This window comes from Numida meleagris, chromosome 3 (assembly GCF_002078875.1).
Source record: "Numida meleagris isolate 19003 breed g44 Domestic line chromosome 3, NumMel1.0, whole genome shotgun sequence".
Taxonomy (NCBI): Eukaryota; Metazoa; Chordata; class Aves; order Galliformes; family Numididae; genus Numida; species Numida meleagris.
In genome coordinates this window covers 40,527,902-40,542,245 of record NC_034411.1, presented here as the reverse complement: position 1 = coordinate 40,542,245, position 14,344 = coordinate 40,527,902, and the positions used below count along the sequence as shown (strand labels likewise).

The following is a 14,344-nucleotide window of genomic DNA, read 5'->3' as shown; positions in this document are numbered from 1 at the left end:
CCATTACCTATCTGACTCATTTTACATAAATCTTTGAGATAATACAAATTATGTTCTTCTGGGATGCTTTCCCCTCATCTACTAGGTGGGGGGCCTCCATTGCCTTGCTGTGACTTAGATACAGTTGTCCAAGTTTGGTCAGAAGAAACTCGCTTTCCTCGGCTGAGACCTTTCAGCAGCTTCAGAGCATGTCTCAGAATTGCCTTGCTAGGCAATTCACACATCGCACAGTCAGGAATGTGTATGTAGCTACCCTTGAGCTGCGGGGAAGTAACAGTGCTTTTCTATAGGTGGGCTCTGTAGCACAAAAACTAATCACTTTGGCACAGGATTAATGGCAAGAAATGTAGCAAAAAGCTATAAGCAAGAGGGATGCAGAATGCAAAAATTGCTTCACTTTAACAGCTTTTCATTACTTCCTCCAGTCTATCTTGTCTTTTTCTATTCCTCTCTCTAGTCTTTTATGTTTCCATCTCCTTTTGTCAAATGTTTCAGCTCCTGAGGCAAGAGAGCCTTCCCTGAAGCTGCTGCCACCAGGAAAAATATTTTTTATGTCTTCACCACCTCCACAAGTGGCAGCAGATACCTTTCTCTCCCTTCACTTCTCTCATTCTTTGGTGTGTGTTTTCCGTTTGCTGTAACCAAAGAGAGTATCTTACAATAAATTGTAGGGGGTGTTTGGGTGGAATGCGTTCTGACAAATGAGATGAAGTTGATGATGAACCTTGGAGAAGCATGCCACTAACAGTTCCCCAACAAACCTCAACACTGTCTCATTTTGGAGTGTATAGCTGATAGTGGTGGAGGGCCACATTTTAGAGGGATGTTAAACTGTATCTCATGGTGAGAAGCAGAGAGCCATGCCTTGGTGCCTTTGCAAACCATACGTAGAGTAGCCACACATAGAAGTGTGCTTGGCCAGGCTTTGCTTTCTTTGGTTGAGTAGCAGCCCTGAAATAAAGCAGTTTTGCTCCTTTTTTATGAAATGATGTGCACAAGCATAAGGCAAGGATTGTATTTCCTTGGAAGACTTCAAAGTACTATTTCTTTTCAGTAATCATGAACCCTTCTGTTTTCTTTTTTTACCTTCTTTTCTGTCTAATTGCAGGTTCTACATGAGCCCCTGATTGATGAGGATCCTGTTTTCATTGCCACATGCACAGAGAGGGAGCTGCGCAAGAGGAAAAAGAGGAAATTCAGCCTCTGGGTTCGGCAGTGCTCATCCACTGGCTTCATTTGCCAGGTGGGTTTCACCTCTTCAAATGTCTTGATTCTGTTCCTAGCTGGTCCTCAAATGCACTGCAAGATCAGTGGTAACAGATGCATCTGACCATAGCCATGCCATGGGCTACAGTCAGAGTGCAGGAAGGCTTCTTGTTCCCAGATACTTGATCCCAAGGAGGTTGACGACAAGTTCCTGATGCTCTGATTGCTTGATGATTTAACTGAGGATTCCTGTCTGTAACACGGTCTGACTGACTGCCAGCTGAGCTAATTAAACTGAAACAGAGCTAAAGGGTCTGTTTGTACATCCTAAGTTTATTGAAAGGTCTAGGTACTCTGACACTTGTCCTTTTTAATGGGCCAACTTATTTCTCAAAGTGTAACGCTGTCTCTGATAGCCAGCCATGTCCAATAGACTAAGTCGAGATGGTATAAAGATGTCTGTTTTTCCATGATAAACTTATTTACAGGGTTTCTTTTACATCTCTTTTCACACCTCTACTTCTCTACCAAAGATATCAAATCAGATACGACCTCAAGATGAGATATGAGTTTCAGTGGGAGATGTGGTAAGGGATTTGTATTTAGTGTTGCAAAGCACTGGGGACTACTTTTCAAATTCTTAGATTCCCCAATTGCTGGTGTGTTTTTGAGTACTTTTCAGAATCTGCCCCCTTATTTTTATACCTAGAGGTGAGGGGGTAGGTAGTTTCTACTATTTCTTTTTTCCCAAGAGCTTCTGATGTCCTGCATGCTCCAGAGCAGCTATGCTGAGGTGCCAGTTGAACTTGCACATGGACTGCTCAGGCTTGAATGCATGTCAGAGCTGTAAAGCCTGTGGATTTGCTGTAGTTGAACATTCACACTGACCTGTGAATCGCTACAACCATTTGAGTAGCAATGTAAGGGAAGTCTATCTGGGAACAGATGTTTGCATTTCCAGCAATGCTCTTCACCGCAGGAGAAAAGTGAGGATCATACATCTTCTGTCCAGGTTTTAAAACAGTTGTTTTGTCTGACACAAAATGGATTGATGCTGTGAAGGATCCTTGGAAATTTCCACTCTCAAGTTTTTTTGAAAGTCATTTGCTCTACAGAGGTATTGTCCTTAATCTCCAAGGTGAACTACACCTGTCCCAGACACCCTGTCCCCTTATCACTCTGAAGTGTAATGGTGAAAGCAGTTGCTGTACAGTGAGCACAGTTTGCTGATCTCTCTTGCCATGTTTTCCGCAGCCAATCACCGCCAAAGAAGTAAGTCTTCAGATGTGCCAGAGATTTCAGATGCTGAGCTGTAATTACGTTGCATCTCCCTTCGGGTCCTTTGAGAGAGTAAAGTAATGAAATGTCATTGAAACAGAGTAGATGCTCAGCACCACCCTTATCCTCTTGCTCCATTAATGAAATAGATACTTACGCTTCACTTGCATCCAAATGACGTCCAGGATTTTCTTAACAGCCTTCTATTTTCATTCCATGATTTGGCTCTGATTATCACAGTGATAAAATGATCGGGTGAAGGAGACCTTAGAGAAGCATGAAAAAGAATATACAGGAACATGAACATTCATACTAAAATGGAAATATCTAGTCTGAAGAGGAGGGAGATCTTCAACTAGTGTACGCTTGAAATGCTGTGTTCAGTTACATGTCGCTATTACAAAGGATCATAAGGTATCTAAAGCAATTGTTTGGTGGTGGTTTGGTTTAGTTGCTGTGTTAAAAAGAGCTTTTTACGTGTTTAACATTGAGAGAATTGATCTAATCAAGAAGATAATCCAGTGTTTAAGGACTGACTGGTCTGTCACCTGTCTGCTGTCAAAAAAAGTTGCACCTACTTGGAAATATGTAGAAATTTTTTCACACTCTGGATGAAGTTCTCCCCTCATCCTTTCTGCAGAGTGACATCAGGGGTCATGTTATTTGGGATAAAATATAACACTAAACACTTTATAAATCAAGCTAACTCAGTTTTTCAGAAGTCCGAAAAATGCATAGCATGAAAAGCTGAGGCAGCCCTGGCAGAAGAGGGAGCTGAACAGTGTATGACTGTTTCTTGGGGATGGAAGCAATCTCAAGAGGTTCGTGACACTCCTGACCAAGGTCCTCTAAACATAAGTGATTAGTCTGATGATGATAACCTCAATTTAGGAACATCCTGTTTTCCCAGCAATCTGATTTTCATACTGTGTAAAGGGTTAGTTTGTTTTCCTTAACATAAAATTGGTATCACTGCTTTGAAGGCATGTACTTAGGCTACTCATTCTCTCTTGAGAATGCTACACTTGGTAGCGGTAGCACTTGTGTTTTGTTTTTCAGGACAACTCAGATGATAGATCCAAATATAAGCATATATATTGAAGGATCAACTCATTTTCTTTCCCTACATTACCACTAAGATACTGTTCAAACCAATATTTTAATACCTCAGTTCCAACTTAAATGTCTGCAGTAGCTAAGAAGTGTTTCCTTTTTAGAGTATTTGCTGAGTAAGTCTTCATCTTTAAATCAAAACTGTGAATGTGTCAGATTTTCTTCTTCTCTCAAGAAGTCTGGAGCACTTGTTTGTAAAAGACATGCATAAATATGATTGGTAGATCTCTCTTTTTTTTATATATAGCAGTAGAGCTTATCAAAAACTGATGAGAGTTCCCAGATATTCAGGGTTAGTTATTTTGTGCTGACACATCATGTTTTCTCTTTCCTAGACTCATAGAATTATTAAGGTTGGAAAGGACCACTAAGATCAAGTCCGTCTGTGAACCCATTCCCCACCATGCGCACGAACCATGTCCCCCAGTGCCACATCCACACGGTTCTTGAACACCTCCAGAGACGGTGACTCCATCACCTCCCTGGGCAGCCTGTTCCAGTGTCCCACTATTCTTTCTGAGAAGAAATTTTCCCTAATATCCAATTCCTGCTTGTGTGTGGCACGTAAGAAAAAAACACAAGTATTTGCTGGTTGTCTCGTAGAAGGAGAAGGAAGCATTAACGGCTGGTGCCTTGCACAGAGCACCATAGAGCCAGGCAGGATGAAATATTCCTATACAACCTTGTCCAGTATCACAGGCCCATGGCACAAGGTTAACCCAAAAAGCAGTCCCCAGCTTAGAGCATCATCAGTCAACAAAATGAAGGCAATATATAGACAGTAGAGAGCATGGCAAAGGGTTGGTTGGGTAATATTAATCTCTATGATAGGCGGTAATGGAATTAACTCATCAACCTAATCATTTGCTTAGAAAACTATGATATTGTGAGAAAAGGTGAGAAGAGATGACTTTTTGGATGTGTATATCTTTCTTGTTCCTTATGATGAAAATTGTTCTCTGAGGCTATTCTGGGCAATCTTCCTTTCCCACACCCCCTTCTGCCTCAACTCTACAGGTTCCACACTTAGTTCTATTTGCTGGCAGAAAGTTCCAGAAGTAATGCATTTCATTTTCACTAATATCCCTGTGAAGCATCTCTCTCAGATTTTTGAAGTTCTTTAGAACCTTGTACTGGGACTGAACTTAAGTGTCCGCCTTCTTCTGCTCATCCCAAAGAAAGGATGAGTCAGAATGGATTCAGAAGAAGAATTGTGTACGTCTCTGCAGCTCAAGCACAGCCATGCATTGTGGTATTTAACGAGTGCACACTGGATTGGGTGCATTCATTCTTGATGCCAAATAGGGTGAGTACAGTTAGCTTGAGTATTTCATAGCCCTGCTGATTTCACAGAGTAAGAACTCCCAGAATTTAGGGAAACTGAGAAGGTGCCCCAAAGAATTTATGATTTTGCAACGCATCACATAAGTGAATTCAGTCTCTGTTAAGCTATACTGTTTTTACCCATTTCCTTTTGAGAGGGAGAAGGGAAGAGAAATATGCCTGGGATTAATGCGGTTCTCAAGGTCAGAATTGTGGGAGAGTTAGCCATCTGTGCGTTTGTTTAGCAAAGCTGCTCAGAAATGTTGGTGTTTCAGCCTATTTAAGTTCTGTTTAGAGATTAGCCTGAGCCAAGGGGTTTCTTTAAACAGTGCCCTGATAATTTCTCTGTTGCTGAAATAGTTGCATCTGAAGTGCACAGATGTAGCGGCTGCTTTGAACAGGTTCTCAAGGTCAAGCTTTGTCTGGGAGGGAATCCCAGGAAATCTGATCGCCTTCATTTGCCAGTCACTCTTGGCTGGAAAATCCTATCTGCTTTCTCCCTCTGGCTCCCACCAGGCTCTGTCTTTTTAATGCATGTGATTCTGTGTTGTCAGCATCTGAGAATCTCAGATCTCAATTAAAAGTCTCTAATCCTCTTGCTCTCCAGTGTTATGCAGGGAGGTAGTTTTGCAGATGTGCGGCGGGCCAGCCCCATTTGTTTCTGTAGAGTTCAAAAGCTTACTGTCTTTCTATATGAATGGGAAAAACAAACATTTAAATGTGACCTAATGCAAAGATCCTTCCCAGAGCTGGCCTGTCGTCACAGTGGCAGTTTTCAGCTGGGAAGAAATGTTATTATTTAGTTCCAGTCTGTAGTGTTTGGGAATTTAACGATGCTGTTCACGACAAGCAGATCAGCACTGTAGAATTCTTTCTGCAGCTGTTCTCACTGCAACTCTGCCTGAGAAAGGACGATGAAAGCTATGGGGCTGCTTCACTCCTTCAGTTAATAGTATTGCCACAGGAACTTCCCTCACACATCCCACCCCAAGTGCTAGGTGCTGTAGGCAGATCAAAAAGATAATCTCTCCCCTTGCATGTTCAACATCTAAGTACAAGATGGAGCTGTAAGCCGCCCTCGGCTCATCACTTTTGTTTGAGTACCTTTCAGTTGCCCAGAATCTGCAGGCAGGATGTGTGCAGCATTATTTGCTGGCTAATACAGGCTGTAGGCAGCTAAAGCTGACGTGCTGCTTGGCACTAACAGACAGTTCCCATTGAATCTACTGCCATCAGTCTTTTCGCTCCTTGGAAATGAGTTTGGTCCTTAGTGGGACTGAATTACCATCTTCTGTTTTTTCTTAAGATTTTATGCTTTTTAAGTAAGTATTTTATCCTTGAGATACTAAATATTATCCCCTTAACAATTACAAGATGTTAGGTGGTTTTTACTTACCTTGCATCACATAAATACATTCTCACTTATATAACTTGGCCTTCTCACAGCTCAGCACAAATTTTCTCAGAAAAACTGAGCTAAAGTTGTGTCACTGTGCCTCACCAGAGTGAGGCCCTAGTCATGGACTCAGCTAACAGCCCAATGAAGTGGCTATGGATAAGAAGGTAGCCACACAAATACACAGAGTAGAAAATGATTGGAGGGGAGAGAGGGTTCACTGTTCCTAAGGAAACTGTTGCAGCTCAAAAAGAAAGAGTTTGTGGAAATTGGCAGTGTTTTCATACCGAGAAGGAGAAGAGCAGCATGGAAAGTAGCAAAAATGGCCTTGTTTAGCAACAGTAGTTGGAAGTCTGGCTTCTTAGGGAAACATAGGCAGGAATCAGAATACTGATGTAGGAAGAACTCAGTGGGTAGTTCTAAACGAGAAAGGCCTGTGTCCATTTTCCTGGTCCTCTGCTATTTGATGCTGTAAGCCAGAGGGAGATGGTAGAATGCTGAAATGATCAGAGCAAAGGGTTATTAGGTCATTTTGGACGGGGCCCTAGACAATCTGATGTAGTGCTCGATCTAGCGGCTGGCAACCCTGCCTGTGGCAGGAGGGTTGGAACTTGATGATCCTTGAGGTCCCTTCCAACCCGAGCCATTCTATGATTAGCCAGACATATGCCTGGAATTCAAGACGTGCATGAGCAGGACCAAGGGAAAGAGGATGATTTGAGAATTGTACCCTGGGATGCTTTAGTTATATATGAATGCGAAGTATTTGGGATGTGCTATTCACAAGTGCTTTCAATCTGCTATCTGAGCAATGAATATTAACAGAATACCCAACATTTTAGTTTCTAGGGCACTTTCAAGTGTACAGCCAAGTAGAAGATTTTGTGTCTAACCAATCAGTTTTTACCTTATTTCTAGCAAGGCCTTATGAACCTTCCACATGACTTTTCCATAGAGTAAACTGCCAACACAAAGCAAGGAAAGCCTTTTTGGCTTTTAGCATGGATGTCTGCTCTGAGATCTTCCATTCTCTGGTAGTGCTTTTTGTAGCAACCTTTTTCTGTAGCCAAACGTACTTATTTTATGTTTCTGAATGACAGGTGATTGATTTGCCTCTCATCTGACAACTTGTGGAATCTCCTGCTCAAAAATGTGATGTCTTCTCTGTTTGCCTTTGTGTAGGTAAATGGACTTTCCAAAACAGTTTGCAGTGTTTTTCTTGTTTTGTAAGAGCCAAGCACAGTCTTTATCAATACCCTGCCACTCTGTCATTGAAGTATATTAAGTGATACCTACCTTTGCCTCTGTGATCCAGAAGCAGTTGTGGTGGATGGGAAGATGAGCCAGCGGCTGTGAAGATCTGTTCTTACTGTCAGGCTTTTAGGACTGTCAGGATGCTGCATGGAGACTGAAGGCAGAAGAGAGGAGGTTTTGAGGGATGAGTTAAAGGGTGTGAGAAGGCAGAGCTGGCATTGTGCCCACGGGATTAAGACACATTGGATTAAGAAGTATCTGGTGCAGTATGGCTGTCCTAGATAAAAAGGTGGCAGAACTTAAAGTGTAGTTGTTCCAATAAAGAGAACTGAAGGACAGCTAGAGAAAACTCCTATTCCAGCACTGCAGGACGAAGAACTTCAGCCTGTATTTGTCCCTTAAGAGAAATGATGTCACATCTGTAGAAATCGTCCCATTTGGTGTTGTAGATCGAATTGATCACTATCCACTAGAAAAAGCTACGCAGTAAATGTGATCTCTGCAGACATTTGAGAAATATTGCTTTGACTCTCCCCTGCAGAAGCAGAGTGTTACTGCCAACATCTCCATCTGTTGTCCAGCAGCAGTTGTCAAGCCTGTACTTCTGATGATGCTTTCCTGTTAAAGCACAATGAGAGGTCACAAAGCTCTAATGCTGTCCCAGGGCAAATCAGCAGCTCTGATACATGGTTTAACAAACATTTTTGGGGCAGCAGCTTCTGACTGTGCCTGTGAAGGTCTTGCAGTCAATATCTGGCAATTCTGTGCTTTGTCTGCAGACTGCTAACTGTTAAATAACACAAGTAATTAATTACAGAAGGTGGGGGGAATGCTGCAGGCTTCAGTTGTGAGTGTCCTTATGATTTGAGGTAGAATGAAATAAGCTGGATGGGAGGATGAGAAGAAAAATAAAGGCCATATGGAATCCTAGATACTTGGAAGGATATTTGAAGCTATGCCTTTGCCAGTTGTCTGTACCCAGCCACAGTTTCACAGCAGCCTTAATGCCTTCCAACGTTATGCTGCTGTCACCCATCTTCCCAGTGGAGCTGAACACGGCAAAGCTTTGAATGATGATTCTCCAAAACAAGAAAAAATGTGCCTGGAACAAAGGCAGTGCTTGCATATGCAAGGAAGTGCTGAAGGAGAAAAAAGGAGTATGTATTTTAACACTGGAGGGGAAGGGAATGTTCAGCAGTAGATGTGGATGTTTGGGAAAAGGACACTGGGAGGTGAACAGTGTGAAAGGGAAGGAGAATCACCAGGAGACCATTACAAAGACCCTCGAGACAGAGGGGAGCGCAAAGGGAGGGTGCCAGGTGTTAGCTCTGCTAACAAAACATATGGAATACGTACCATCCTGCTATGAAAATAGCAAGACCTCAGTGGACAGCTGCGTGAGGGTATGCTCTTCAGAGAAGCTGCTTGCAGACCCAAACCAGCCCATGGTGAGGGACCAGTTGGGGCACCCACCAGTGCCAGCAGGCTGTCTCATCCCTTGGCAGGGGCCTCTGCAGGGAACACAAGGAGAGCATGGAGTTGCAGAGTCTCTTGGGTGGCTCAGACTTAGTGCAGTAGGGCAGGGAAAGTGCAGGGCATTTTCCTAGGCTTAGAGATGCCTCCTTTGTTTTCAGCTCAACTGCTAACCCAAGGTCAGAACTAGTCCATTTGCGACTTCTTTTGTCTCCTCTTCACCTCCTTGTCTGTAGATTTTTAAGGGCTTGTTATGTAGTTTCTCTGCTGGCACACTATTAACCTAATCTTAATTTTGATGCCAATAATCATGCACAACCTTTGCTGTAAATTTGGAACAATCTGCCCTTTGTATGCATTCCACTGTTCAGCTGCTCTTTTGAGTCCTATTTAATAATCTAAATAACTTATTGTAATTAGCTAGTCCTAAGCTTAGCACTGGGGAACACACAAATTTTACAGATTTCAAAAGTGAATCGAGGATGGTCAAAGAGTCTATGAACATTTCCGCCCATGTCTTCATCTAGGAACTATTTCTATCAAAAAGAGGGTTTATATGTATTTATTTATAAATAAATAATGTGTAGTTAAGACTTTCTTTTAAGATATGCCTTACATTTTTGGAATGAGTTTGTATTTATCCTGGCACCAGCTGTGTTCTTTAGCACATCAGTTACTTCAAAATACAGATCATGTATCGTTTCTCAGAGGTTTCATACGTAACACACTCCTCTGGGGTCTGTTTCATGATGAATGAATAGCTAGGCAATATTACATTAATGTGTCTGGAATGCCAGTGCTGGGAGATCCACCATCTGAAGTAGGGAGAAGCTGTTTAATTTAATTTTGTTCCTCTTCAAGATGATTGAGATAATAAAAAATTACTGAGAGCACTACTGCAAACATACAAGCATTTTTATTCTCTGAGCGCTGTAAAGAAGTTTCTTTTTTATGAAGGAGTATGTTGGTAAGGTAAATATGCAGGATAGCATCACTGTGTATTGTAGATGGCTGAGTTCTCAAGCAAGTTTAACAAAAGCTTGTTTTGAATACATCACTCCAACAAACAAGGCACGGTTCCTTTTCCCTACTCATGAATACTTAGAAAGTTTCAGCTTCAGGAAGAAGCTGAAATTCCTGAAATTTTCTGGAATTCTGGAATTAAAGATTTGAAGAGGGGAAGTTGTGGAATTCCTTAAGTTTCTAAAAAGATCTGGAATTCCAAAAAGATTTCAGGGGGAAGTTCTTCACAGAGAGAGTGGTGAGATGCTGGAACAGGCTGCCAGAGAGGCTGTGGATGCCCCATCCTTGGAGGTGTTCAAGACCAGGCTGGATGGGGCCCTGGGCAGCCTGGTCTAGTACTGGATCTGGAGGTTGGCGGCCCTGCCTGTGGCATAGAGGTTGGAACCTGATGATCCTTGGGGTCCCTTCCAACCCAAGCCATTCTATGATTCTATGAATGTTTCAGAGCCGAAGTCACAAAGATGTACCTGCACGGCTTTTTCAGAAAATGAGCATTTGTCTGTGTGTTTTAAATCTTCAAAAGTAGCTTAGAGTTACAGTGCTGTTTGAATGACTGAATATAGGGCCTGCTTCTTCTCATTCCTCTTTCCAGCAGGTTACTTCTGAATTTCACAAGAAGATGAAGGTCAGACACCTAGCTGATTTTGATAGATGTTGAACTTTGGTGAAAGTTATGCTTGTGAAATACGGTCAGTGAAATAAAATCAAAGGCTTCTGTACAAAGGAGGGGTCACGCAGAGGCAGAAATCACATAGCAATGCAGAAGTCTCCTCTTCTACAGGGGTCATTTATAGGAATGAAGAGCTTTACTTCAGTGCTCTTTCAGTTGGTGTGAGTATGCTAATTGTGCTGTGTTCAGTTAATTATAGTCACATTACTGAGGAATAAATGTTCCTGCTCTCTAACCTGTATGTCCACCTGCAGGTGATGGTGGCATCTCTCTTGAAATGTGTATCTGTGTGAGTTGCACAGCAGCAGGACACATGCTAAAGCTACTGCAGCCTGCTGCAAATGAGCCAGGCATTTCATTATTAAAAGCAGCATATTGCACTGTACTCTGCTTCCTGGTTCAATCTGTTTTGGTGGGTTGTCTCCAAATCCTGATCTAAATAAAGGATCTCAGAGTTAGTGCTGCGCCTGGAGAGTTTGATGAGGATGTTCTGGCTGGTTAAGTATGTACCTTGCTGGCTCCTCTCATTTATGGGGGTGCATAGACACTTGTATTACAGCCTAAGTGAGTGCTGCCAACAAATAAATCAGAACATTACTGCAGGGAAGCTCATGGACCATTTCCCTTTGGTCATCTTGTAGAGGACTTTTTTGGAACGGAAGTTTCTGTGCTCTCCTTTTGCTGGCAGCAGTAAGCCTATGCAGGCTCAGTAGAACACGTAATCTTTTGTATCACTTGAGATTCTTTTCCTGCCAAGCAAACCATCTTCCAACTGCACAACAGTGACAAGAACTTCAGGAAGCCCTTAAGCTGGCACTATGTTTATTGGTAGCTATGAAAGCTAAACTGGGTAGTTTTAAAGTAACAGCTCCTCAAAAGAGCCTTCAGATCATTCGTGCCCAGCCTGCTAGTTTTATGTTTTTGTTTCCATTTTTTTAATGTTTTAATGAAAAATATAAAAAATGAACAGTTTTGTTATTTGTATACATTAATTATATGTGTTATACATGACCTAAGACAGTTCCTCTTCAATCAGCGTGGCTCAGGTAAGCCCCAAGACTGGACACCTGTGCTTTAGATATTAGCAGTTTATAAACAGGATCTGCTGCCTTGATGTTCAGATTTTCTCCCATTGAGCAGGTACACTGGCCATTGCATCTGCTTCCTCTGGATTCATTATAATCTTTTGTCTTTTCTCTCTGTTTCTCCTTTAAGATTTACGTCCATCTCAAAGAAGGCAGTGGTGCTGACGGGCTGGATGCTTTGAAGAACAAACCACAACTGCACAGTATGGTGGCCAAAAGCCTTTGTCAGAATGCTTCTGGGAAGAACTACATTATCTTCACTGGCCCAAGCATTACCAGCCTCAATCTCTTTGAAGAATTTGAGAAGCAAGGTGTGTATTGAGTGACTCACTGGGTTTAATGATAACAGACCTAGGGGCCTCCTGCCGCTGAATTAAAAAGAACCTCCCAAAAGGCTTCAGTGGGATCTCAGTTCCATGTATGGATAAGTTGGTCATCTCTAGGAAGAGATCTCATTCATGGAAAGGTACTGTGAAGAGCGCTTTTTAAGTTGCATCTATGCTCTTTAAATCTTCCAAGCTAAAATGAGAGTATTTAAAGCCCTGACTTTTGGCCTTTGCCTTAGAAATGTGAGGTCTGATCTTCTGTATGACCTAGGAGACTTTTCAAGTCATTTCATGTCTGCCTGTGATTTTTCTGTTCCTGTTGCTAAAAGACTGGGGATGTGATCAATCTGTAAAGATGTACCTTTAGAAGTCCTTGCTGGTTTAGTATCAGTTAGATGTGACTTCTTGGGATGATAGTTTTATGTTTTTGCAAAAGCTCTAGCATGGTTCAGCTTTTTGCTGGTACAAATAAGCCTGGGCAGAAATGTTGGTAGTTTGAAAGCATAATAAACTCTGCACTTGCCAGGAGAATGCCCTTCATTGCACCATCGTGGCTCTTCCAGCCAGTATCTTGCTAGTGCGGAGAGTAACCTCGAGACATCCTTTCTGTCAAGCACCGCTTCACCTTATGTGAAATAGCTGCATGCTACCTTGCTTTCAGAGATGCTAAAGACTCATGACTCCCCTTGAACTATAGGCTCTTGCACTCTGGCAATCAGATAGGTCATCTCAGTGTAATTCTTAACAAGTTGTTCAGTCAGCACAGCATTTCAGGGTCAATATGGTGCATGCAACACTAACACTTGAAGACGTACCATGTAGGAGGCTACAGGGCTGTTTCCCATTTCAACACACGGCTGATGACTGACTTTTGCTTTTGGCATGTTTTCCATTGCAGAAGCTTAAACCCACTTGTACCATTACAGTAATGCAGTGTGCTCCAAAGCAAGGGGAAAAACTTGGGATTGAGACAATAATTTGATTCTCATCTGAAATGAGAACAAAAGTCAGCTATACCAGTGCTGTAGTTGAGTCCTCAGTCCTGTACTTCAAACTGCACAGATGCTGTTTCAGGTGCAGAATTTAGCTCCTAAGTTATTTTCACTAAACTGGAAGCTCATGGAGTGCAGTGGAATACCATTGTATTGTCACAAAGGAAGTTGTGGATTTCCCAAATGCTGCAAACAGCCATATGGGAAAAAGTTGAGCATATTTATGGTGCATTGGAATTACTCTTCTGTTCTGTAGAAAATGACCATTTTCATCCTTAGCCAGTTATAACCATTACATTTTTGAGACTACCAAAGCTAGAATGCAACATGACTGGTCAGAAAACATACAGATATCCCACATACTCCTTGAACATGAAATGTGTCAGGTTTAAACAAAGAGTGACAGACAAAAAGTCACACTGTGCTCAGCTGGGAAAGGACAAAGACAGTATGGCATGACCCCATTAGTCCATAACCCCAGTGGAAAAGTTATGTGGCTACTAAACCAGTTGCATGTTATGTATTTACAGAGGTAAATTACTCATAGGCTTTACACTGAGCAGATCATTCAAATTAACAATTTCCAGTGGGTAGAACATTCAGTAATAATGTTTTTACCACGTACAATTTGGACTTACTATCTGATCCAATATTCTATTACTATATTGATTTCAGTTTGACTCATAATTTATTATATTGCTTCCTGAGACATTTACAATATTTGACAGCTGCTTGCAAAATTAAGTTTCTAATCTGGTACACTCCATTACTTCCCTTACTGGCTCTGAAAAATAACTTGGAATTTCTGTATCATGGAATCATAGAATGGCTTAGGTTGGAGGGGACCTTGCAGATCACCTAGTTCCAACCCCCTGCCTTGGGCAGGGTTGCCAACCATTGGATCAGGCTGCCCAGAGCCCCATCCAACCTGGCCTTGAATGCCTCCAGAGAAAGGGCATTTGCAACCTCTCTGGGCAACCTGTTCCAGCACCTCACCACCCTCTGAGTAAAACATTTCTTCCTAACATCTAACCTAAATCTCCCCTCTTTTAGTTTAAAGCCATCTCCCATTGTCCTATCACTATCAGATCATGTAAAAAGTTGATCCTCCTCCTGCTTGTATGCTCCCTTCAAGTACTGGAAGGCTGCAGTGACGTCTGCCCATAGCCTTCTCTTCTCCAAGCTAAACAAGCCCAACTCCCTTA

At 42.1% G+C, this 14,344-nt stretch overlaps 1 protein-coding gene across 2 annotated transcripts in view; it reads left to right on the top strand.

Moving 5' to 3' along the window:
* The window catches only part of PGBD5 (piggyBac transposable element derived 5), a 69,079-nt gene that overhangs the window by 38,930 nt on the left and 15,805 nt on the right, over positions 1 to 14,344 (top strand). For both annotated transcript variants that reach the window (XM_021391911.1, XM_021391910.1), the window contains exons 3-4: positions 1,109 to 1,243; positions 11,952 to 12,132. In XM_021391911.1, coding sequence (XP_021247586.1) covers positions 1,109 to 1,243; positions 11,952 to 12,132 — 316 coding nt within the window. The remainder of the gene's footprint in view (positions 1 to 1,108; positions 1,244 to 11,951; positions 12,133 to 14,344) is intronic.